The sequence below is a fragment of the Scyliorhinus torazame genome, chromosome 3 (assembly GCF_047496885.1).
Source record: "Scyliorhinus torazame isolate Kashiwa2021f chromosome 3, sScyTor2.1, whole genome shotgun sequence".
Classification (NCBI taxonomy): domain Eukaryota; kingdom Metazoa; phylum Chordata; class Chondrichthyes; order Carcharhiniformes; family Scyliorhinidae; genus Scyliorhinus; species Scyliorhinus torazame.
The window spans coordinates 25,793,246-25,818,919 of NC_092709.1; the positions used below are offsets into that span (position 1 = coordinate 25,793,246).

Consider the following 25,674-nt stretch of genomic DNA (forward strand, 5'->3'; position numbering starts at 1 on the left):
GTGACATTAATAAAGATTATTATTATTACAATGATGGAATGTTCTTTGCACAAGGTTGACATTGCCCCATTTTCCCTTCAATTTGAGCATCTAATCCTGGCCGCTAAAAATAACTGCATGCCAATTCCTTCATCCTTCACCAGGATGCTCCTTATGTGGTTGGTCAAGGACTCTACTACCCAAGCAACGAGGAATAATCACACTAATTCCCCACAATAAAACTCCATTCTGCACTGTCAACTCAAGTCTTCATGAGATGTAGGGCTCGAGGTGTGGATTGTGCTGATGAATGTCTGGCAGCGTTCCTTTTTGGGCCAAGTCCATTACCTTCCCCATCACTGGATCGGTTCTTGTGCGTCTCAGAACTGGAGATGAGGACTTCCGGTTGCGGCTATGCAGAGCTAAGTCACATGTTCGGCAGCTCCCGCTTGGAACGGACTTTTGGGCTCTTTACAGGGCCCCCAACGGCATTTTTTCGACATTTCCCGGTGTGGGAAGAAGACTGCAACATTCCCCCGAAAGTGTCTCCCAGGAATGGTATGTCTCTTGGTTACCAGACCTGGCAGAAACAGTAAAAGATTTGGCTGGAGCTGCAGGAAAGACAAAAGCCTCTTCCAGCATGCAGGTGGGGGAAGGGCAAGCTAAAAGGCTTCAAGCTGACTTGAGGGCCTTTATTAAAGGTGAATTCTAGCAGCAGAGGGAACAACTGTGAAAAGATCTCACCAAGGCCATTGAAGAAGCGGGGACGAGGCTTCCGGTGGCAGCCATGGAGGAGTAGGTCGCGCATTCGGCAGCTCCCGTCTGGAACGGACTCTCAGACCTTTTTCAGGAGTTTCCACAGACTTTTTGGGGCAGACTGGTGAAGGGAACACTGCCAAAAGGATTCCCTCTCGAGACTTCCGGTTGCGGCTATGCGGAGCTAAGTCGCACATTCGGTGGCTCCCGCAAAAACTGACTTTTGGGCTCTTTTCAGGGCCCCCAACAGCACTTTTTCGATGTTTCCCGGTGTGGGAAGGAGTTAATAACAGCTCCCCATCAGTATATGGCTTTAACTAGGAGCGGGGCGACAAAAAAGGTGGTGGTGGACCCGAAGAAGGGCGGGAAGAAGGACAAAATGGCGGTGGGTGGAGGCCAGGCAGCGTGGAGGCAGTGGGCGGAGGAGCAACAGGAGGGTATCCAGCGCTGCCTCAGAGAGATTAAAACGGACCTGCTAGAGCCGATGACGGCTTCTATTGATAAGCTGCTGGAGACACAGAGGGCCCAGGGGGTGGCGATCCGAGAGGCTCGACAAAAGATCTCTGACAATGAGGACGAGATCTTAGGCCTGGCGGTAAAGGTGGAGGCGCACGAGGCGCTCCACAAGAAATGGCAGGAGCGGTTCGAGGAGATGGAGAATCGGTCGAGGCGGAAGAATCTGCGGATTCTGGGCCTCCCGGAGGAGCTGGAGGGGTCGGACGTGGGGGCCTATCTGGTCATCATGTTGAACTCGCTGATAGGAGCGGGGTCCTTCCAGGGGCCCCTGGAGCTGGAAGGGGCCCATAGAGTGTTGGCGAGAAGGCCCAAGGCTAACGAGCCTCCGCGGGCGGTGCTGGTGCGGTTCCATCGGTTCGTCGATCGGGAGTGTGTACTGAGGTGGGCCAAGAAGGAGAGGAGCAGCAGGTGGGAGAACGCGGAGGTTCGGATATATCAGGACTGGAGTGCGGAGGTGGCGAAGAGGAGGGCCGGGTACAATCGAGCAAAGGCGGTGCTGCACAGGAAGGGGGTGAAGTTTGGCATGTTGCAGCCGGCGCGATTATGGGTTACCTACAAGGACCGGCACCATTATTTTGAGTCTCCGCAGGAGGCGTGGGCCTTTGTTCAGGCCGAGAAGCTGGACACAGACTGAGGGTCGGGATGGGCGATTGGGGACTATTACGGTGGATATATTATGCCTATTTTTTGTTCGGGGGGGGGGGGCCTTTGCATTGTTTTGGGTTTCTTTTTCTCTGTGTTTTTCTCTTTCGGGTTGGGGAGGGTGGATGGGGCGGGTTGGGCACGGTTTTGTTGGTGGTGGGGCCTGGTAGGTGGAGAGCGCGGGCTTTTTTCCCGCGCCGAAGACTGAGGGGGGTGCGGGGCCGGGGCGGGGAAGCGAGGATTGTTTACCGCGCATAGAACGGAGGGGGGAGGGGGAGAGCCTGTGGATGGGGAGCGGGAGAGGAGGGTGTGCCACACAATGGGAGGAGTCGAAGGGGAGGCGGGAGCGGCCGGGGTCAGCAGGAGTCAGCTGACTTGCAGAAGTGCAATGTGGGGAGTAAACCAGCTAGGATGGGTCCTAGCCCGGGGGGGGGGGGATCGAGTTGCTGCTGCTAAGGTCAAGGAGGAGCTAGAGCGAGTGGGGGGGGGGGGTCAAGACGGGCGTATGCCGCTGTGGGGAACGGGCCGGGTCTGGGGTGCGGGCGCATGGCTGGCCGAGGAGGGGTCATGGCTAGTCGGCGGGGGAGGGGGGCGGGTGGCCCCTGAACCGGCTGATAACCTGGAATGTAAGGGGACTGAACGGGCCGGTTAAGCGGGCCCGCGTGTTCGCGCACCTGAAGGGGCTCAAGGCGGATGTGGTTATGCTCCAGGAGACACACCTGAAGGTGGCAGACCAGGTAAGACTGAGGAAAGGGTGGGTAGGTCAGGTGTTTCACTCGGGGCTAGATGCCAAAAATCGTGGGGTGGCGATCTTGGTGGGAAAGAAGGTGTTATTCGAGGCGTCGAGCATTGTGGCAGATAATGGCGGTAGGTACATAATGGTAAGTGGTAAGTTGCAGGGAGAGAGGGTGGTACTGGTCAATGTGTATGCTCCGAACTGGGACGATGCAGGTTTTATGCGGCGTATGTTGGGTCGGATCCCAGTCTTGGAAGTGGGGGGGCCTGATAATGGGGGGAGACTTTAACACGGTGTTGGATCCGGCACTGGATCGCTCCAGGTCTAGGACGGGTAGGAAGCCGGCGGCGGCTAGAGTGCTGAGGGGATTTATGGACCAAATGGGAAGGGTGGACCCTTGGAGATTTGCAAGGCCGGGGGCTAGGGAATTTTCATTCTTCTCACATGTCCAGAAGGCTTATTCTTGAATCGACTTTTTCATTTTGAGTAGGGCGCTGATAGCGAGAGTAGAGGATACCGAGTATGTGGCAATAGCCATTTCGGACCACGCCCTGCATTGGGTGGACTTGGAGATGGGGGAGGAGAGGGACCAGCGCTCGCTGTGGCGCTTGGAGGTGGGGCTGTTGGTGGACGAGGAGGTGAGCGAGCAGGTCCAAGGAAGTATAGAGAGGTACTTGGAGACCAACGACAATGGGGAGGTCCGAGTGGGGATGGTATGGGAGGCACTGAAGGCGATGGTGAGGGGAGAGCTGATCTCCATTAGGGCCCACAAGAAGCGGAGGGAGCGGGGGGGAGAGGGAGAGGCTGGTGGGGGAGATGGTGAGGGTAGACAGGAGGTATGCAGAAGAGCCTGAGGAAGGATTGTTGAGGAAGAGGCGCAGCCTCCAGGCCGAATTCGATCTGGTGACCACCAGGAAGGCAGAGGTGCAGTGGAGGAAGGCCCAGGGGGCGGTCTACGAGTATGGGGAAAAGGCAAGCCGGATGCTGGCACATCAGCTTTGGAAGCGGGACGCAGCTAGGGAGATCGGGGGAGTTAAGGACAGGGGAGGGAGCGTGGTGCGGAGTGGGGTTGGCATCAATGGGGTCCTCAGGGACCTCTATGAGAAATTGTACCGATCCGAGCCCCCACAGGAGGAGGGAGGGATGGACCGTTTCCTGGACCAATTGAGGTTTCCAAAGGTGGAAGAGGGACTGGTGGCGGGACTGGGGGCCCCGATTGGGCTGGAGGAGCTAATCAAAGGGGTAGGAAGCATGCAGGCGGGGAAGGCACCGGGGCCGGACGGTTTCCCGGTCGAGTTCTATAAAAAATATATGGACCTGTTGGGCCCGCTGTTAGTTAGGACCTTTAATGAGGCAAGGGGGGGGGGGGCTTTACCCCCGACGATGTCCGGGCACTGATCTCCTTGATCCTGAAGCGGGACAAGGATCCCCTGCAATGTGGGTCTTACAGACCGATTTCCTTGCTAAATGTAGATGCCAAGGTGCCGGCGAAGGTCTTAGCCACGAGGATTGAGGATTGTGTGCCGCAGATCATCCATGAAGACCAGACGGGGTTTGTGAAGGGGAGACAGTTGAACGCGAATGTGCGGAGGCTTTTGAACGTCATCATGATGCCGGCGAGGGAGGGGGAGGCGGAGATAGTGGTGGCGATGGGCGCTGAGAAAGCCTTCGATAGGGTAGAGTGGGGGTACCTGTGGGAGGTGCTGAAGAGGTTCGGGTTTGGGGAGGGGTTTGTCAGGTGGGTTAGGCTGTTGTATGAGGTCCCGATGGCGAGTGTGGCCACAAATAGGAGGAGTTCCGAGTACTTTCGGTTGCACCGAGGGACGAGACAGGGGTGTCCCCTGTCACCCCGCTCTTCGCACTGGCGATTGAATCCCTGGCTATGGCACTGAGAGAGTCGAGGAACTGGAGGGGGTTGCGACCTGCTGCTGTATGTGGCGGACCCGGTGGGAGGAATGCCAGAGGTAATGAGGATCTTTAGGGAATTCGGGGACTTTTCGGGGTACAAGCTCAATATGGGGAAGAGCGAGCTGTTCGTAGTTCAGCTAGGGGACCAGGAGAGGGGGATTGGCGAGCTCCCACTAAAAAGGGCGGAGAGGAGCTTCAGATATTTGGGGGTCCAGTTGGCCAGGAGCTGGGAGGCCCTGCATAGGCTTAACTTTACAAGGCTGGTGGAGCAAGTGGAGGAGGAGATCAAGAGGTGGGACGCGTTGCCGCTGTCCCTGGCGGGTAGGGTGCAGTCAATCAAAATGACGGTGCTCCCAAGGTTTTTGTTCCTGTTCCAGTGCCTCCCCGTGTTTATCCCGAAGGCTTTTTTCAGGCAGGTTAACAGGAGTATAATGGGGTTTGTGTGGGCGCGAGGGACTCCGAGGGTGAGAAGGGTGATCCTGGAGCAGAGTAGAGATAGGGGGGGGCTGGCGCTGCCCAACCTCTGTGGGTACTACTGGGCCGCCAATGCAACGATGGTGCGCAAGTGGGTGATGGAGGGGGAGGGGGCTGCATGGAAGAGGCTGGAGACGGCGTCCTGTGTGGGTACGAGTCTGGGGGCGCTGGCACCGGAGCCGCTGCCGCTCCCTCCAAGGAGGTATACCACGAGCCCGGTGGTGGTGGCGGCCCTCAAAATATGGGGGCAGTGGAGGCAGCATAGGGGGGGGAAGTTGGGGCCTCGGCGTGGACCCCATTATGGGGGAACCACCGGTTTGCCCCAGGAAGAACAGGTGGAGGGTTTTTGGGGTGGCACAGGGCAGGGATACGAAAGTTGGGGGACCTGTTTGTGGACGGGAAGTTCGCGAGCTTGTGTGAGCTGGAGGAGAGGTACGGGCTCCCCCCGGGGAACACCTTCAGGTACTTACAGGTAAGGGCGTTTGCCGGACTGCAGGTGGTGGAATTCCCGCGGCTACTGCCACACACAGTACAGGACAGGGTGCTCTCGGGGGGGTGGGTGGGAGTGGGGAAGATCTCGGAAACTTACCAGGTGATGCAGGAGGAGGAGGAGGCCTCGGTGGTGGAGTTGAAAGGTAAGTGGGAGGAGGAGTTGGGAGAGGAGATCGAAGAGGGGACGTGGGCAGATGCCCTAGGGAGGGTGAACTCTTCCTCTTTGTGCACGAGGCTCAGCCTCATACAGTTTAAGGTGCTGCGCAGGGCACACATGACCGGGACAAGGATGAGCCGGTTCTTTGGGGATGAGGACAGGTGTGTTAGGTGCTCAGGGAGCCCAGCAAATCACACCCATATGTTCTGGGCATGCCCAGCGCTGTCGAGGGTGGTAGGATCCAGGGTCAAACCGGGCTGGGGGCTCGCAATATTTGGGGTGGCAGAGGAGCCGGGTGTGCAGGAGGCGAAAGAGGCCGGAATTCTGGCCTTTGCGTCCCTGGTAGCCCGGCGAAGGATTCTCCTTCAGTGGAAAGATGCGAGGCCCCCAAGCGTGGAATCCTGGATCAGCGATATGGCAGGGTTCATTAAATTGGAGAGGGTGAAATTCGCCTTGAGAGGGTCGGTACAAGGGTTCTTTAGGCGGTGGCAACCGTTCTTAGACTTTCTGGCAGAACGATAGACATTGGTCAATGGCAGTTCGGGGGGGGGGGTTACTTTATTTTTGTTTATGTTATTTACACTGGAGGGTCTGAGGGGGTGTATACACCTGTTGTGTTAAGTTGGGGTGTTAATGTTAATTTATTATTTAGGTACAGGGGGGGAGGGGTTTGGGGGGGTTGCTTTTTTAGATTGTGTTTTGTACTTACCCCTGTTGGGTTCTTTTTTCTTTCTCATTTTGTTATTGATATTTTATGAAAAACTTTAATAAAAATTATTTTTTTAAAAAAGAACTGGAGATGAAGTCACAGGTACACAATCCACGAGCAAGAAATAGAGGATGTTGACGAAATACCATACTAATTGACCAATCCTAAAAATGAGCTTAACACTGCCACATTTTGAGGATGTGGTGCTTCTAAGATTGTTGACGGCTTTTTCAGCACCTTGCATAAGCCATCTTTGTGTGTGACTTGGAAAAAGTCACACTTTTCCTTTTTAACTCTCAGATTTGGCTCTGGAAACGCTTCAAAGTAGCTTCCAAGTTCTTTGTTCACTTGAGCTGATGATGAGTATGCCATTGGAATAACATTGCACCCCACTGAACCCCCTCAGAATTTAAACCATGGCCCTCTGAAAAAGAGCGGGAGCATATGTTGTACCAAAAGGAAGTCTTCTGTAATGTGGGCACAATGGTGGGTAGCAGCTGGCATTCTGCAGCCACATTCATTTGTAAAAATGCCTGTGAAAGGTCAATTTTACAGAAAGTCCAGCCCCTCCAGTAACCGCAGTGAACAAAGAGCAATACAGCACAGGAACAGGCCTTTCAGCCCTCCAAGCCTGTACCAGTCATGATACCAACCTTGGCCAAAACCCTCAGCACTTCCTTGTGCCGTATCCCTCTACACCCATCCTATCCAAGTGTTCGTCAAGATGCCTTTGAATGCCGTTAATGCATCTACTTCCACAACCTCCCCTGGCAACGCATTCCAGGCACTCACCACCCTCTGCGTAAAAAACCTGCCTCACACATCTCCTCTAAACTTTGCCCCACGGACCTGAAACCTATGCCCCCTGGTGACTGACCCCTCCACCCTGGGATAGAGAGACAACCTTGATGTCATCTGCAAACTTACTAATCAGACCGGCTACATTTTCTTCCAAATCGTTTCTGTACACCACAAACAACAGAGGCCGAATCACTGATCCCTGTCCAACACCAGGGATTCTGCCTTCTGTGACCGATCCAGTTTTGTATCCATCTTACCTCTGATCCCTTGTGCCATGAGGCACCTTGTCAAAGGCTTTACTGAAGTCCATGTAAACAACATCCACCGCCCTCTCATCAATCATCTTTGTCTCCTCCTCAAAAACCTCGATCAAGTTAGTGAGGCACAACCTCCCCTTCACAAAACCAGGCTGTCTATCGTTTATCAGTCCATTTGTTTCCAAATGGGCATAAATCCTGTCCCTGAGAATTCTCTCCAATAATTTACCTACTGCCGACGTGAGACTCACCGGCCTATAGTTTCCAGGATTATCCCTGCTACCTTTCTTAAACAGCAGTACCATATTAGCTATTCTCCAGTCCTCTGGGATCTCACCTGTAGCCAATGAGGATAGAAAGATGTCAGTCAAGGCCCCAGCAATTTCCTGCTTTGCTTCCCTCAGTATTCTGGGGTAAATCCCATCCGGCCCAGGAGATCTACCTTAATATCTTTTAAAAGACCCAATACCTCCTCCTTTTCGATGTTAACATGATCCAGACTGTCCACACACCCTACCCAAGAATCAACTTCCACAAAGTCCCATTCTTTAGTGAACACTGATGCAAAGTGCTTGGTTTATTTTTGCTATAGCTCTATTAAACTCTATTTGAATTCTTAGTGATTCAGAATGTGTACTCCCAGATCCCTTTCTTCCTCTGAACCATTTAAGATTCTTAGATTTCAACAATCCGTTTTTCTTACCAAAATGTAATGTCTCGCAATGTTAAAACTAACTTGCCGTTCATATGTCCAGTCAAGTTTATTAATGTTATCTTGTAATTTGTTGGAGACTTCCGCTGAATTTGTCATTTACAATCTGGAAATTGTGTTTTTGATTCCAAAGCCTAAGTCACTAATAAACAGAGGTCGTAAACAACGGTGGTCCCAGCACTGATCCTTGAGGGGCCCTCATCTCCGACCTTCTGCACTTTGAAGAGCTTCCCCTTTATCCCTACTCTCCCTGCCCTTCAGCCACCCCTGCAATCCACTCTGTTAATTGTCCCCTTTCTCCATATGCTCTGAATTTTCTCATTATTAGTCTGTTATCCGATACCTTATTGAAAGCCTTTATAATTCGCTTCACATTTCAAAGGCTTATTGTTTCTAAACAGTAATTGCTACAATAAGATAGGATTTAAAAAGCTGTACAATACTTTTAACAATTTCCTTTTTGTTGTTACCAGCCAGAAACTATCACAATAAAGGTTTGATTTCACAGCTGGCTGAGTGAAAGGTCTTGACACACAGAGTGAGTTGAATGAAAAAAGAAATGAAAATCGCTTATTGTCACAAGTAGGCTTCGAATGAAGTTACTGTGAAAAACCCCTAGTCGCCACATTCCGGCGCCTGTTCGGGGAGGCTGGTACGGGAATTGAACCGTGGTCTGCTTTAAAAGCCAGCGATTTAGCCCAGTGTGCTAAACCAGCCCCAGCTATAGTTGAATCTCCAGTGGCTTGGGGAAAGCAGCAAGGGAAGACTATTGAAACTGTTGATGTGAAGGCAACATGGTGGTGCAGTGGTTAGCACTGCTGTCTCATGGTGCCAACGTCCCAGGTTCGATCCCGGCCCTGGGTCACTGTTCGTGTAGAGTTTGCACATTCTCCCCATGTCTGCGTGGGTTTCTCCCCCACAACACAAAGATGTGCAGGGTAGGTGGATTGGCCATGCTAAATTGCCCCTTAAGTGGAAAAACTTAATTGAGCATTCTAAGGTTTTTTTAATAGAAACTTGATGTGTGCACTTGATAGAAGGTGACCAAGTGGAAACTTAAAGAACCAGACAAGATAGAAAGTATAAAGTAAACCTGTAGCAATTTCCTAAAGTTAATATAGATTCCAGAAAGTAAAAACTGTGAAACTTCAATTGAACACAAGCAGAGTTTATTTTGAAAACAAGAGTGTAGTTGACTTCTAGGATATCCAGCAATATATTAGAGAGCGAGATTCCATGGATTAGAGTACAAAATCTCGGCTGACATTCCAGCAAGGTACTGCGGGAGTGCTGCACTGCTAGAAGTACCAACTTTCAATTGAGACATTAAACAGGGGGCAGCTCTCCCATCTCAGGTGGATGTCAAGGATTCCATTGTCATGGTCTAAAGAAGAACAAGAGCATTCTCTCCGATGTTCTGGCCAAACATTGTCCCTCGAATCAACATCCCCCTGATTATCTGGTCATTATACCATTGCTGTTCGTGCAACCTTGCTGTGCATAAATAAGATGCTGCTTTTCTTGCATTGCAACAGTAACTGATCCTCACAAGTGCTTGTTTAGTTGTACAGTGCTTTGTGATGGCCTACAAGGTCATTAACAAACCTCTAGAGGTCATTAACAAACCTCTAGAAGTCTAAAACTTTCTTTCAAGTGTTGGATGTCTGCGAGAGAAAATGAGTGAACGGGTGACAGCCTTGTATCTATCTTGGGAACTTAGGCACAGATCTGGAAATCCATCGAGTCCTTCACCACCTTCATAAGACATTTACAGCACATGGAATTTGGATGCAGAGATACTTGCTCAAAAAACAAATCTTGGCTCTGGTCAGATGTCCTGAGGAGCAGGATATTTTGAGATAGGGCTCAGTGGGTGGGGGCTGGAGAGGTTTACAAACCTTGATGCTATAGCAGGATACATTCTATTTGGGTGCACAACTTAATCATTCACACTTAAAATATTACACAGTGCAGGTTTAAAAAACATACAACTTGGATTAGTATTCCATGATGAATTGCAAACCTATTGCAAGAAGCCGCTTGCAAAGGTGCAGTGAGCTATGGGGAAAATTGCACAGCCTAGTCAATAACAAAGTAAACTTCTTCAGCACTGTTGCAGTAAAGCAGCCCAAGGTGTTTCGTAGGCATGTGATCAGACAAAGATTTACAGAGCCATATGGTTAACATCGGGATAGGCATGGTAAATTTTAAGGAGTGGCTTGAATGGGAAGAAAGAGACAGAACTGACGATGAAGAGAGGTTTAGGTAGGGAAGCCCAGAGCTTAGGCCCCAAGTTGCGTGTTGTGCTGGAATTGTAACCTCCTCCGTGGAACTCCCCAAAAAATTAAAGTTAACGCACTGAACCTTCTGAATAAGAACTTCTATGCCAAAAACCATGGAGAAATATTCCCGGAAAGTAAAGTGAGATTTCCTCGGGTTCACTTAGAAAGAGAGCTAACTGTGAGGGCACTAAAGACAAAGGAAAGTTAGCTCTCTAGTTATTGAATCATCTCTATAAAAGCTTTGACCTTGGTCGATGCGCCTTTTGTAATGTCATCTTTGTTAAGGCAAAGGGGCAGGGTGAGGAAATGATTCACAACTGGTATATTTGTCAAGTACCTGTGAGATTTTTCTGATCCAGTCAGTCTACATGGAACATTCTGTCAGCAACACGAGAGAAAATAATCTACAGTGTTGTTCCCCAGTACGTTAGAGAATGCCATGCCTCTGTGCACGGTAACAGTGTTGAAAAAAGAAGTGGTAATTGTGAATGTGTTGCCTGTGAATTTGAAACAGAACACTTTGGTATCACAGACTTCTGTCTTTCATGCCTGCACATCTGGACAGAAGCAGGTATCAGTCCTCTGGATTCATACAGCTGTGCTGTGGCGAAGCAGAACACGGGCAGGATTCACCCAGAGGCTGGATCAAAGCTGATTGGATCATCTCCTATCCCTGCATGGCTTCTGGTGAGATTGTGAAATTGTGACCCCCCTATCACCAAATGACAGCTTGCTGACAATGAATAAGGTTAGCTGATGGTCCTGCTCTGTAGACTGGCGAGAAACAGCTTTTGTACTCAACCCCCAAGATAGCTTTGGATAGTTCTAAAATTGGCTACTGTCCATATAACAAATTATTGAGAGATGTTTTGGGGTGAAACCCCATTTTGCATTGATCCTGGCACTTTTTACTACAATGAGCATATGGCATCCTTTACATTTAAAAGATGTTGACAGCAATGTGTGAATTGTAATAAGCTCACTGAACAGCGTTGGAGTCAAGGAAGCATTTATTTTAAATCCCAGAAAGGCTAAATAACCTCATAAATAATGATGTGGAGATGCCGGCGTTGGACTGGGGTGAGCACAGTACGAAGTCTTACAACACCAGGTTAAAGTCCAACAGGTTTGTTTCGATGTCACTGGCTTTCGGAGCGCTGCTCCTTCCTCAGGTGAAATCCTGAGGAAGGAGCAGCGCTCCGAAAGCTAGTGACATCGAAACAAACCTGTTGGACTTTAACCTGGTGTTGTAAGACTTCGTACTGTGCTCATAAATAATGATAGTGATTACTTCTCAAATCATGTCAATTAACAGAATTGGCACCCCACCCACAACCATTCACTCCCTCCACCACCGACGCACAGTGGCAGCCATGTGTACCATCAACACTCACTGCAGGAGCTCCCCAAGGCTCCTCAGGCAGCATCTTCCAATTCCACGACCACTACCATCTAGAAGGACAAAGGCAGTGGGAAAACCACCACCTGAATAGAATATTGCCATTCCTTCACTTTTGCTGGGTCAATGTCCTGGAGCTCCCTCCTGAACAGCACCGTGAGTGTACCTACACCACATGGACTGCAGCAGTTCAACTCTCAAGGATAAAAGGGCAGCACGGTGGCGCAGTGGTTAGTGCTGCTGCCTCACGGCGCCGAGGTCCCAGGTTCGATCCCGGCTCTGGGTCACTGTCCGTGTGGAGTTTGCACATTCTCCCAGTGTTTGTGTGGGTTTCGCCCCCACAACCCAAAGATGTGCAGGGTAGGTGGATTGGCCACGCTAAATTGACCCTTAATTGGAAAAAATGAATTGGGTACTCTAAATTTATTTTTTAAAAACTCTCAAGGATAATTAGGGATGGGCAATAAATGCTAGCCTAACCAGCGATGCCCCCACCCCAAAAATGAATAAAAAGCCATTTGAGGTTTCGTCAAACTCTCAGTGTTCAACGGCCTGTCCGAGAAATACAATCATGTCCAATGAAAATAGAGAGGGAATGGCTCTTATTAGTTCCAACTACACCAGGCATTCTCAATCTTCAAAGCTGGCTTTGGAGCAGTACTCATAGGGGGAGGAACCAGTTTGTTTTTAAGTTAAACTGCTGAGAAAAGTAACTGGACCATTTTTGCTGAACATGTGAACTGACCACAGCAGGAGGGGCACTTTGATTAGCCTCAATGCCTGTGGTTTCAGGAGTGCTTTTGTGCTGAACCCTTCTGCAAGTGTTTATCTGCAAATAATAGATAAGGAGATGGCCAGTTACAGCTCGTGATTTCCCCTGTCTCCCCTATAGCCCACTGTGGTTGAATAGCCTACCCAAGATCATTGCCATTTTTTTGCCATTTTATCCTTCTCAGACAAGTTCAATTTTCTTCAAACCAGCTCGCAAATATTGGATAGTTGAGTTCAGTTGCAAAATTGGCACAAACCCGTTTCTTCAATTCTGCTCCTGAAGAGCACTGTGCACAAACCTCTGCTCCGGTAGTTCAGTATAGTTGTGTAAACGGTTGCACTCTCTTCAAGGTACAGAGATATTGCAATAATATTACCAATACATTAATTGTGGCTCTATGCTCACGCTTTCATCACATAGAATCATCGACTCATAAAATTTACAGTGCATAAGGAGGCCATTCGGCCCATCGTGTCTGCACCGGCTCTTGGAAAGAGCACCCCAACCAAGCCCACACCTCCACCCTATCCTCATAATCCAGTAACCCCACCCAACACTAAGGGCAATTTTGGACACTAAGGGCAATTTAGCATGGCCAATCCACCTAACCTGCACACCTTTGAACTGTGGGAGGAAACCGGAGTACCTGGAGGAAACCCACACACACACACGGGGAGAATGTGCAGTCTCCGCACAGACAGTGACCCAAGCCGGAAATCGAACCTGGGACCCTGGAGCTGTGAAGCAATTGTGCTAACCACTATGCTACCGTGCTGCCCTGAGACATTGTAAACATGTCTCACGATAATGTAAAGTTTAGCTTTTTCAATAGTGTTACGCAGCTAATCAGGAACAATTTATTGGTCTTGATTAACAGAGTTAGCTCAATAAGAGCAATTAAGATTTTCTTTAAATTTACTTGTTATGCATCAATGGGGCCGAGGTGGACATGGTTAGCAGCTTCAAATTCCTAGGGGTACACATCTCCAAAACTCTGTCCTGATCCACCCACGTCGACGCTACCACCAAGAAAGCACAACAGCGCCTATACCTCCTTGGGAAACTAAGGAAAATCGCCATTTCCACATTAACTCTTACCAACTTTTACAGATGCACCATAGAAAGCATCCTATCTGGCTGCATCACAGCCTGGTATGGTAACTGCTCAGCCCAAGACTGCAAGAAACTTCAGAGAGTCGTGAACACAGCTCACTCCATCACACAAACCTGCCTTCCATCCATTGACTCCATCTACACTTCCCGCTGCCTGGGGAAAGCGGGCAGCATAATCAAAGACCCCTCCCACCCGGCTTACTCACTCTTCCAACTTCTTCCATCGAGCAGGAGATACAAAAATCTGAGAACACGCACGAACAGACTCAAAAACAGCTTCTTCCCTGCTGTTACCAGACTCCTAAACAACCCCCTTATGGACTGACCTGATTAACATTACTTCATGCTTCACCCGGTGCCGGTGTTTATGTCGTTACATTGTGTACCTTGTGTTGCCCTATTATGTATTTATTTTATTTTATTTTCATTTCATGTACTTAATTGGGAATGAGCAGGGGAATGAATAGCTCTCTTAAAATGTCAGCCTGTGCAACAGGCCAATAGCCTCCTCCTACGCAACATTCTACGATTGTTAGAATGTTTGCTGAATTTCAGTTAGAGTGCAGAACCAAACACCTCTGTCCAATACTGGAAACACAATTAGTTTACTGAATGATGTATGGATTTCCCATGATTTAATCTTTGCTGATCAGTATCAACAGAGAACACTAATGGCACCGGTCCAAAATGAGTATTCAAGCAAAAAGCATCCAGTCAGTGTTGTGCATACCACCACTGTTATGAAGGTTTTGATTTTTAACTGAAGGGCCTGTGTTAAGCGGAACAGAAAAAACACTCAAGTTAGACTGCTTCATTCTGATGGTGGGGTGGCACTGTGGTAAGAGTTGGCTTCATACCTCTGAATTTCCCACATGGCTGGTTCTTGAACCATTAAGCCTTGATTTTAAAATTCTCATTCCTTTTTCTCAAATCCTTCCATGGCCTCGCCACTCTGTAATCTGCACTAACTCCCACAATTCTTCGAGATCTCTCAGCTCACCTAATTCGAGCCTCGTGAGCATCCCCAATTTTAATTGCTTCACCATTAGTGGGCAGGCCTTCAGCTGCCAAGTCCCTAAGCTCTGGAATTCCCACTGTAAACCTCGCCAACTCACTACCTCTAGTTACTTCTTTAAGATGTTCCTTAAAACCTGCCTTTTTGACAAAGCTTTTAACCATTTTCCCTAATATTGCCTTATGTGGCACGGTATCAAATTTTGCATTGTGACACATTTGGGGATGTTTTACGATGATAAAGGCACTCTTACTACAAGTTGTTTTTCATGGCACCATCAGGGGGCAATAATGAGCAGGGTTCAGGGACTTCCTATTGGCTGATTCAAGAGTAGCTTTGGAAGGGAGCCTAGTGCAGGTTGTTGATCTTCATATTTGGCTAGAACATGGTGATTCATCTCGTGTCAATAATCTTAATTATAAGGGTCCATCAATTTAAAGAGTTTCAACAGGAGCTACTATATTCTTTCAGATAATCCTAATTTCTTCAAGTTCTGCTGCAGCTCCTGGGTGGTAGAGTTAGATGAAAAAGAGTTAGGAGTCACTGACATTGAGAGAATGACCCAATCTGATATGAGACAACAAATGTTCCTAGATTGGGCTGGTGGTTAAAGAGTGACAGAAGGGTTACAAGATGTGACAAAGTAAGTGTTACATTCACAAAACGTGTCTTGCCATGTGAAATGCAATATACAGTGGCTGGAGATAAATGATACAGAATCCTGAAGAGTTCTGTACGGCAAGAAAACCTCGAGATTTGCTATGATGTTGCTGCTCCACTTCAGTTTCACTCCTGACATTGTCTTATCTGCTTAGAATTCCATATGCTCATGCCGGCAAATCAGTCATTTCCTATCTTTCTTCCACATCTTTGTTTGCCATCATTTTATCGGGCCCGAAATATTTAACATGAATCCATTTTGCTCATTGTTCTAAACTAAAAATGTTTATGATTAGCCAAGGTAAAGGAAAGGGTTTTGGTGTCCAATCTCCATCTATCTTCTGGCCAATCTGTAGGCTATTTCCAATATTGAAAATGCGCTCAAGCCTAGCAAAAATGCACTCGGATTTGAAGCATGAATAAATCTATTGCCCTAATAGAAAATATACCAGGACAGTAAGAGTCACTTTATAAAGGATTTACTGTTCTGATCTTTGAGTTTGCAACTGTAATGCCTTACTGGGAATAACCTTTAGGTAAGCGCTGTTGACATAAGGCATTTTTCACTGGTCCCGCTCAGTCCAAAATCCTCTAATTGACAGGAAAAACCTATGGTTAATTTATCTGCTAAAATAAAGGAGTAAATTACTATGTGCCAACGGGAACAATTAATTCAAAAGGAAATATCATTGCTCGGGAGGATTCTCAACCAGGCCCAGCTCCTACAACAAATTAAAGAATCCACCTTGTATCACATAGAATCCCTACATTGCAGAAGGAGGCCATTTGGCACATCAATTTGGACCTGACCTGACAAAAGAGCACTCTACCGAGACCCACTCCCTGCCCTATCCCCTGCGCACTGATCAGGGCCAATCTACCTCTGAACATCTTTGGACTGTGGGAGGAAACCAGAGCAGCCGGAGGAAACCCACGCAGACACAGGGAGAATGTGCAAACTCCACACAGTCAACCAAGGCTGTAATCGAACCCAGATCCCTGAGCGCTATGAGTCAGCAGTGCTAACCATTGTGCCACCGTGCCACCCTTGTGTCACTTTATCACAGCTGCTACAAATTTCCTTATGGTTGAAAATCTATTCGCTTTGTTCATTTGGAAAGCTTATTTCCAGGGCCCAGGCACAAACCCTGGTGAGAAAATAAGATGGCAGTTTTTAAAAATAAATTTACAATACCCAATTCACTTTTTCCAATTAAGGGGAAATTTAGCATGGCCAATTCACCTACCCTGCACATCTTTTGGGTTGTGGGGGCGAAACCCACGCAAACACGGGGAGAATCTGCAAACTCCACACGGACAGTGACCCAGAGCCGGGATCGAACCTGGGACCTGGACGCCGTGAGGCAGCAATGCTAACCACTGCGCCACTGTGCTTAAATAAGATGTGGAGATGCCGGCGTTGGACTGGGGTGAGCACAGTACGAAGTCTTACAACACCAGGTTAAAGTCCAACAGGTGTGTTTCGATGTCACTAGCTTTCGGAGCGCTGCTCCTTCCTCAGGTGAATGAAGAGGTATGTTCCAGAAACATATATATAGACAAATTCAAAGATGCCAAACAATGCTTGGAATGCGACGATTAGCAGGTGATTAAATCTTTACAGATCCAGAGATACTTGCCTTCAAACAACCGCGCAACCTCAAACAAACCATTGTTTGCAGCTAACTACCCAGTCTTCAGAACAGTGACCACGACACCACACAACCCTGCCATGGCAATCTCTGCAAGACATGCCAGATCATCGACATGGATACCACTATTACACGTGAGAACACCACCCACCAGGTACGCGGTACATACTCGTGCGACTCGGCCAACGTTGTCTACCTCATACGCTGCAGGAAAGGATGTCCCGAAGCGTGGTACATTGGCGAGACCATGCAGACGCTGCGACAACGAATGAATGGACATCGCGCAACAATCACCAGGCAGGAATGTTCCCTTCCAGTCGGGGAACACTTCAGCAGTCAAGGGCATTCAGCCTCTGATCTCCGGGTAAGCGTTCTCCAAGGCGGCCTTCAGGACACGCGACAACGTAGAATCGCCGAGCAGAAACTTATAGCCAAGTTCCGCACACATGAGTGCGGCCTCAACCGGGACCTGGGATTCATGTCGCATTACATTCATCCCCCACTATCTGGCCTGCGAATTCCTACCAACTGTCCTGGCTTGATACAATTCACACCTCTTTAACCTGGGGTTACCCCATCTCTGGATCTGTAAAGATTTAATCACCTGCTAATGCTCGCATTCCAAGCATTGTTTGGCATCTTTGAATTTGTCTATATATATATGTTTCTGGAACATACCTCTTCATTCACCTGAGGAAGGAGCAGCGCTCCGAAAGCTAGTGACACCGAAACAAACCTGTTGGACTTTAACCTGGTGTTGTAAGACTTCGTACTTAAATAAGATGGCAGTTGAACAGATTTTCAAAAAAAATATTTTGAGCAATTGTATTCGTTTTTGATTCCTTCCATGCTGTTGAATGGTGAGTAGTGTTTGCTTGCTCCGGATTGTAATTGATAGTGTTCATATGTCCTTAAGTGCTTGGCAATTTTAGTTCACATTTCTTGCCACCTTTCCTGAATAAATTCCCTACTTATTTAATTGGGATTTATCGTGTTTAGTGAATGTGACAATACACTGACAGAAATTTAAGTGCAACGAGTGTAAGCGTCAAAATTTGTCTAAAATGCAATGTCAGAACACACATATATGAGCACATATTTCTCAAGATGTTGCATATGAACAAGTTAAAGTCGAATTTTCAGTAGAAGCAGATCTTGTAAACTAAGACTAATCGTGGGATCGTCAGGACCAAGGAGGCTTATATGCCGCATTAAAGGTTGGTGAAAATGGTATGTCACAAAGGATGTTTGGCATGGGTCGTGAAGGTCGGCCAGTTGGTAAAAGTGGGTCCCTGAAAAAATGTTTGAAAAACACTGCCATACACCAAAGTGGCACCGTGGGTATAATGGGTGAAGTGTGACTGGAGCAACTATGGCACTTCTACACAGTATCACTCCATAAAAGACACAAGAGAAATAAAACTGCATTTTAACTGTGTTAAGAAGGCAAGCAATGTTATGACAGCACAAATATAAAAACAAAATACTGCAATGCTGGGAATACTCAGTATGCCATTATATCAGTTATAATATGGGATACATCCATAATTCAGATTCGGATTCAAGTCAAACACATAATAAAATGTTTCGACTTTGGAAGATTATTTATTGCTGCATTTCAAGTGGAATCCTTTGTGATGGACTTTATTACCAAATTTTGAGCAGTTTTATCCTGCAGGATAACTAATCACAGCGAACAAAATCAACCCTATTCAAACTTAATGTCACAAAGAATGCACAAAACCAACAGAAAGAGACTTTGCCCCTGTTCAGCTGGCTGTACAGCGCAAGTCTGTGAGTTAGAAGGACAAGGTGTTCTTCCAGTACACCTCAGAAAAGTCCCAGGGGCACTGCAACCTTAAAGAGAAAGTAGAATTTCAAAAGTGACAAACCAACCTTCAACAAAGTCAGCAGCTGCGTGCATGCGCTGATTCGTCATTGCTTCATCTTCCGCGGTATTCAGAAATTCAAGTGCAACCTCAATAGCTTCCACCAGCTCATCCCGCTTGTCCTTTCGCACTGGTTTCTCCTCAGGGTGCCGCGTCAGGCCCATTTCCAGTTGGTACACTTTCTGCAGGGTGAAGCTCTCGAAGGGTATCACCGAATATTCCGTTGGCAATTTGATAGCAGAATGGACCTCAGCTTTTTCGATCTGAGAGTGCAGAAATTCGAGCAGACCTGCCTGAGTTTTCTCCGGACTGCTCCGGTCAATATTAGCTCCCAGTGAATCACCATAACGATGCTGTGCCACTTTAAGCAGCTCGCTCCTCTCTTGCAGTTCCTCCTTCAGTTGTGCAATTTGTCTCTTTAAACTGGTGATGTAATTACGATGTTGTTCCTCACGCTCCTCAAGCAACACCTGAAAGTTATCCTTCCCAGTTGGCCCACCGACCCTGGGCAGTACGGGCTGGCCATCTTCCACCTTCGGAGTGCATGCCAACATGTACAACAATGAAACTATGCAGCACAGGAGAACCAATATCGTCGCAAGCCTCCAAATCCAGGCCGGCATGCCCCTTCGCATCATCCTTAGCCACATCTGGCCTTTCTAGAGCGCCAATCCAGTTAATCAGTCCAGAATGATTTGACAGCAACAACATCAGTCTCTGAACCAAGTGGTCCAGTCGCTGTAATTCTTCTCATTTCAGGCTAGGGTTGTCTTCTGATGGACACTGGAAGGACAAACACAAAAAACTAATCAGCATTTATTGCACAACTCAGAAATTTCCTTCATCAAAGTACAATTTTTTTCAAATGCAGTACATTGTTTTTACAGCATACATCCACTGATTTGATTCCAGAACTTTAATGAGTACCAAGAGGGTTCATAATGCCCCAGCAAAATTGACTTCAACATCTTCAGATACTTACATAACGATATCTATAACCTCACCAGCCCATTCCTCCACAGCTCAGTTCTGGTTTTTCCCATCAGAGGAATTGGTCTCTCTGTATCTTTTAGTTTATTCGTTCGTGGGATGTGGGCATCACTCGCTGGGCCAGCATTTTTTGCCCATTCATGAGGGCACTTAAGAGTCAACCACATTGCTGTGGGTCTGGAGTCGCATGTGTTGTGTTGGGTGCTCTGGATCCGTGGAACACATACAGGCCACCAACACTTAAAATAGTACAACACTATTTTATTAAGTTAGAAACTGTTGAACATACTTTCACTGTGGGTTAACACGATGTTAGATTAAACTAAAGACCTATGCCTGTCCTAACCAGTCTATGCACTCAGCACACGGTGAAGATCTGTGCTGTGACTCCCGGGTGCGGCGATGCGGAGCTAAGCCGCACGAGTCGGCAGCTCCCGCTACCACGGACTTTCGGGCTCGCTAGAGGAGCCCCAACGGAACTTTATTCGACAAAAACCCAAGCGGAAGGGAAGAGAAGGTCCCCCCTCCAACGCCTATGAAACAGACCCGAAGTGCAACGGCCAGAAAAGTGGCACTGGAGCAACGGGAGAAGCAGGGTAAAAAAAACAAAATGGCGGCTTCGAGGAGCAGCGCGAGGAGATGCGCAAGTAGATGCTGGCGCCTATGCTTTCGGCAATTGAAGGACTCGGGATCACCCAGAAGGCCCACGAGGTTAAGATCCAGGAGGTAGAGAAAAGAGTCAGCCAGAACGAGGACGAGCTCTTGGGCCTGGCGGTGAGAGTGGAGCAGCACGAGGCGCTACACAAGAGGTGGGCGGGAAGACTCGAAGACCTGGAGAACATGGTGGGGGGGGGGGGGGGTGAGAGCCCCTCCAATCCGGCTGATAACGTGGAACGTGAGGGGCCTGAACGGACCGGTGAAGAGGGCTCGAGTGTTCGCGCACTTGAAGGGACTGAAGGTAGACGTGGCTATGCTCCAAGAGACACACCTGAAGGTGGCGGACCAGGTTAGGTTAAGAAGGGGATGGGTAGGACAGGTATTTCACTCGGGACTGGACGCAAAAAATAGAGGGGTGGTAATTCTGGTGGGAAAATGTGTCATTTGAGGCCAAGACTATCGTAGCGGACAATGGAGGGAGATACGTGATGGTGAGTGGTAGGTTGCAAGGGACGTGGGTGGTGTTGGTAAATGTATACGCCCCGAATTGGGATGATGCTGGATTCATGAAGCGCATGTTGGGGCCCATCCCGGACCTGGAGGTAGGAGGACTGTAATGGGAGGGGACTTCAATACAGTGCTGGATCCAGCACTAGACCGCTCCAGATCAAGGACGGGAAAGAGGCCGGCGGTGGCCAGGGTGCTCAGGGGGTTGATGGACCAGATGGGGGGAGTGGACCCATGGAGGTTTGCAAGACCGCAGGCCAGGGAATTTTCTTTCTTCTCCCACGTGCACAAGGCATACTCCCGGATAGACTTCTTTGTGCTGGGCAGGGCGCTCATCCCGAGGGTGGAGGGGACGGAGTATTCGGCCATAGCCATTTCGGACCATGCCCCGCACTGGGTGGAAGTGGGGCTGGGAAAGGAGAGGGACCAACGCCCGCTGTGGCGGTTGGATGTGGGACTGCTGGCAGATGAGGTGGTGTGTGGGAAGGTAAGGGGGTGTATTGAAAGGTACCTGGAGGCCAACGACAACGGGGAGGTGCGAGTGGGGGTGGTATGGGAGGCGATGAAGGCAGTGATCAGGGGAGAGCTAATCTCCATCAGGGCTCATAGGGAGAAGACAGAGAGCATGGAAAGGGAGAGGTTAGTGGGGGAGATTTTGCGAGTGGACAGGAGATACGCAGAGGCCCCGGAGGAAAGATTACTTGGGGAAAGGCGACAGCTCCAGACGGAGTTTGACCTGTTGACCACGGGGAAGGCGGAGGCACAGTGGAGGAAGGCGCAGGGGGCGACCTACGAGTACGGGGAAAAGGCCAGTCGGATGCTGGCACACCAGCTCCGTAAGAGGGCGGCAGCGAGGGAAATAGGGGGAGTCAAAGATGGTGGGGGAGCCATGACCCTGAGTGCAACAGAAATAAACAAGGTATTCAAGGCTTTCTACGAAGAGCTATACAGATCCCAGCCCCCAGGGGGGGGGAAGAGGGGATGAGAAGATTCCTGGACCAACTGAGGTTCCCGAGGGTGGAGGAGCAAGAGGTGGCTGGTTTGGGGGCACCAATCGGGTTGGAGGAGCAGAGCAAGGGTTTGGGGAGTATGCAGGCGGGGAAGGCCCCGGGGCCGGACGGGTTCCCGGTGGAGTTCTACAGAAAGTACGTAGACCTGTTGGCCCCGCTACTAGTGAGGACCTTTAACGAGGCAAGAGAGGAGGGGACCCTGCCCCCGACAATGTTGGAGGCGACAATTTCCTTGATTCTGAAGCGAGACAAGGACCTACTGCAATGTGGATCACACATGCTGATTTCGCTCCTTAATGTGGACGCTAAGCTATTGGCAAAGGTGCTGGCCACGAGGATTGAGGACTGTGTCCCGGGGGTGATACATGAGGATCAGACTGGATTTGTAAAGGGCAGGCAATTAAATACGAATGTGCGGCGGCTCTTAAACGTGATAATGATGCCATCGGAGGAGGGAGAGGCGGAGATAGTGGCAGCTATGGACGCGGAAAAGGCCTTTGACCGAGTAGAGTGGGAGTACCTCTGGGCGGTGTTGCGTAGTTTTGGGTTCGGGGGAGGGTTTATTAGCTGGGTTAAGCTCCTGTACAGCGCCCCGGTGGCAAGTGTGGTGACGAACCGGAGGAGGTCGGAGTACTTTCGGCTGTGCCGAGGAATGAGGCAGGGGTGCCCTCTGTCCCCCCTGTTGTTTGCATTGGCGATCGAACCCTTGGCCATATCACTGAGGGAGCCTAATAAATGGAGGGGGGTGGTCCGCGGGGGAGAAGAGCATTGGGTGTCGCTATACGCGAAGACCTGCTGCTGTACGTGGCGGACCCAATGGAGGGGATGGTGGAGGTCATGCAGACTTTGAGGGAGTTTGGGGAGTTCTCGGGCTATAAGCTCAATGTAGGGAAGAGCGAGCTTTTTGTACTACAGGCAGGGGACCAAGAAAGAGGGATAGGGGACCTACCGCTGAGGAGGGCGGAGGGGAGTTTTCGGTATCTAGGGATCCAGATAGCCAGGAGCTGGGGGGCCTTACACAAATTTAATCTGACGAGGTTGGTGAACCAAATGGAGGTGGACTTCAAAAGATAGGACATGTTGCCGCTCTCGTTGGCGGGTAGAGTGCAGTCGGTAAAAATGGTGGTCCTTCCGAGGTTTTTGTTTGTGTTCCAGTGCCTCCCCATCGTGATTACCAAGGGCTTTTTCAAGAGAGTAGGTAGGAGTATTGTGGGGTTTGTGTGGGCGAACAAAACCCCGAGTGTAAGGAGAGGGTTCCTGGAGCGCAGTAGGGACCGAGGAGGGCTGGCGCTGCCAAACCTAGGGAGCTACTACTGGGCAGCAAACGTAGCGATGATCCGTAAGTGGGTTATGGAGGGAGAGGGGGCGGCATGGGAGAGGATGGAGATGGCGTCCTGCAAAGGAACGAGCTTGGGGGCGCTGGTGACGGCACCGCTGCCGCTATCGCCATCAATGTACACCACAGGCCCGGTGGTGGCGGCAACGTTAAGGATCTGGGGCCAGTGGAGACAGCATAGGGGTGCAGTGGGAGCCTTGGTGTGGTCCCCGATCAGAGGTAACCACCGGTTTGTCCCGGGGAAGATGGACGGGAGGTTACAGGGCTGGCACCGGGCGGGGACTGGAAGAATGGGGGATCTGTTAATCGACGGGACATTTGCGAGCCTAGGGGCACTGGAGGAGAAGTTTGAGCTACCCCCGGGAAATGCATTCAGATATATGCAGGTGAGGGCTTTTGTGAGGCGACAGGTCAGGGAATTCCCGCTGCTCCCGACACAGGAAATTCAAGACAGGGTGATCTCGGGTGTATGGGTCGGGGAGGTCAAGGTTTCGGCAATACACCAAGAGATGAAAGAAGAGGGGGAAGCGCTAGCAGAAGAGTTGAAGGGTAAATGGGAGGAGGAGCTGGGGGAGGAGATCGAGGAAGGTTTGTGGGCTGACGCCCTGGGTAGGGTTAATTCCTCCTGCTCATGTGCCAGGCTCAGCCTGATACATTTTAAGGTGGTCCACAGAGCGCACCTGACGGGGGCGAGGTTGAGTAGGTTCTTTGGGGTAGAGGACAGATGCGGAAGATGTTCAGCGAGCCCGGCGAACCATGTCCACATGTTCTGGACATGGCCGGCACTGGAGGGGTTCTGGAGAGGAGTGGCGGGAGCAATATCTCAGGTGGTGAAAGTCCGGGTCAAGCCAAGCTGGGGGCTAGCAATATCTGGAGAAGTGGACGAGCTGGGAGTGCAGGAGGCAAAAGAGGCCGGCATTCTGGCCTTTGCGTCCCTAGTAGCCCGGCGAAGGATCTTGCTATTGTGGAAGGAGGCGAAGCCCCCTAGCGTGGAGGCCTGGATTAACGACATGGCTGGGTTCATAAAGTTGGAGAGGATTAAGTTTGCCTTAAGGGGGTCTGCGCAGGGGTTCTACAGGCGGTGGCAACCGTTCCTAGACTACCTCGCAGAGCGTTAGAGGAAGGTCGGTCAGCAGCAGCAGCAACCCTTGGGGCGGGGGGAAAACGGGGGGACGGGACCGGGGGGGGGGGGGGACGAGAGATTGCTTGAGGGGACGGATGAGCGGGGGATAACATGGAGGGTGGGGGAAACGAATGGGCGAGAGCCAGTGTATAAAGCTATGTAAATATATCATCTTACCATGTCTCTATCTTGCTCAGGGCGATTTTGTGTTATTTTGTTCCGGGGGTGGGGGGGGGGGGTTTATTGTTTGTCAGGGGAAAAATTGTTTTGTTGAAAAACTTTAATAAATATATTTTTTTTTTAAAAGAAGATCTGTGCTGTAAGCTCTGTCCTTCTGAGAGGCTGCATCCCGAATGAGCGGGAACTCTGATGCCCCCTGTCTTTATAGTGAGTGTGCTCTAACTGGTGATTGGCTGCGGTGTTGATTGGTCTTGCTGTGTGTGTGTGTCTGCACCATGATATACTGGTGTATATTATGACAACATATAGGCTAGACCAGGTAAGGACAGCAGATTTCCTTCAAATTTCACCATCTGCCGTGGTGGGATTCGAACCCGGGTCTCCAATGCATACCTCTGGGTCTCTGGATTACGAGTCCAGCGATAATAGCACTACACCACTGCCCCTATCATTTGAAACACCTCAACTAGACAACTTCTCAACGTCTAACAGGTCCCCATAATTTAACCGTTTAAGCCCCGGTGTCCTTTTTATGAATCTGTGCTGTACGTCACAGGGAGCTCACCTTTATAAATGTTTATAATTCTTTTGTAATACCTTTATAATTCTATGTTCTATACTCGCCAACATTGAGGGCATTTAAAAGTTTATTGGATAAACATATGGATGATAATGGCATAGTGTAGGTTAGATGGCTTTTGTTTCGGTGCAACATCGTGGACCGAAGGGCCTGTACTGCGCTGTATTGTTCTATGTTCTAAATGTACAGTAGCTAGTCGCTTAAAAAGAATAAGCAAAATAAAGCTTCCTAGATGTACATCAGGCCTGATGAGACAAGGCTAAAGCTGTGTATAAAAATTGTACAAATGATTGCTGAGTGTTTTTATTATGCTTTCCTTTCCAGGTCCTATCCTACAGTGGTTAGCACTGTTGCTTCACAGCACCAGGAA

The 25,674-nt window shown here is 49.3% G+C and overlaps 1 protein-coding gene across 2 annotated transcripts in view; it reads right to left on the reverse strand.

The window, feature by feature from the left end:
- LOC140408353 (chondroitin sulfate N-acetylgalactosaminyltransferase 1-like) overlaps positions 1–25,674 on the reverse strand; it is a 280,049-nt gene that overhangs the window by 108,747 nt on the left and 145,628 nt on the right. For both annotated transcript variants that reach the window (XM_072495438.1, XM_072495437.1), the window contains exon 2: positions 18,929–19,704. In XM_072495438.1, coding sequence (XP_072351539.1) covers positions 18,929–19,571 — 643 coding nt within the window. In that variant the 5' untranslated portion in view covers positions 19,572–19,704. The remainder of the gene's footprint in view (positions 1–18,928; positions 19,705–25,674) is intronic.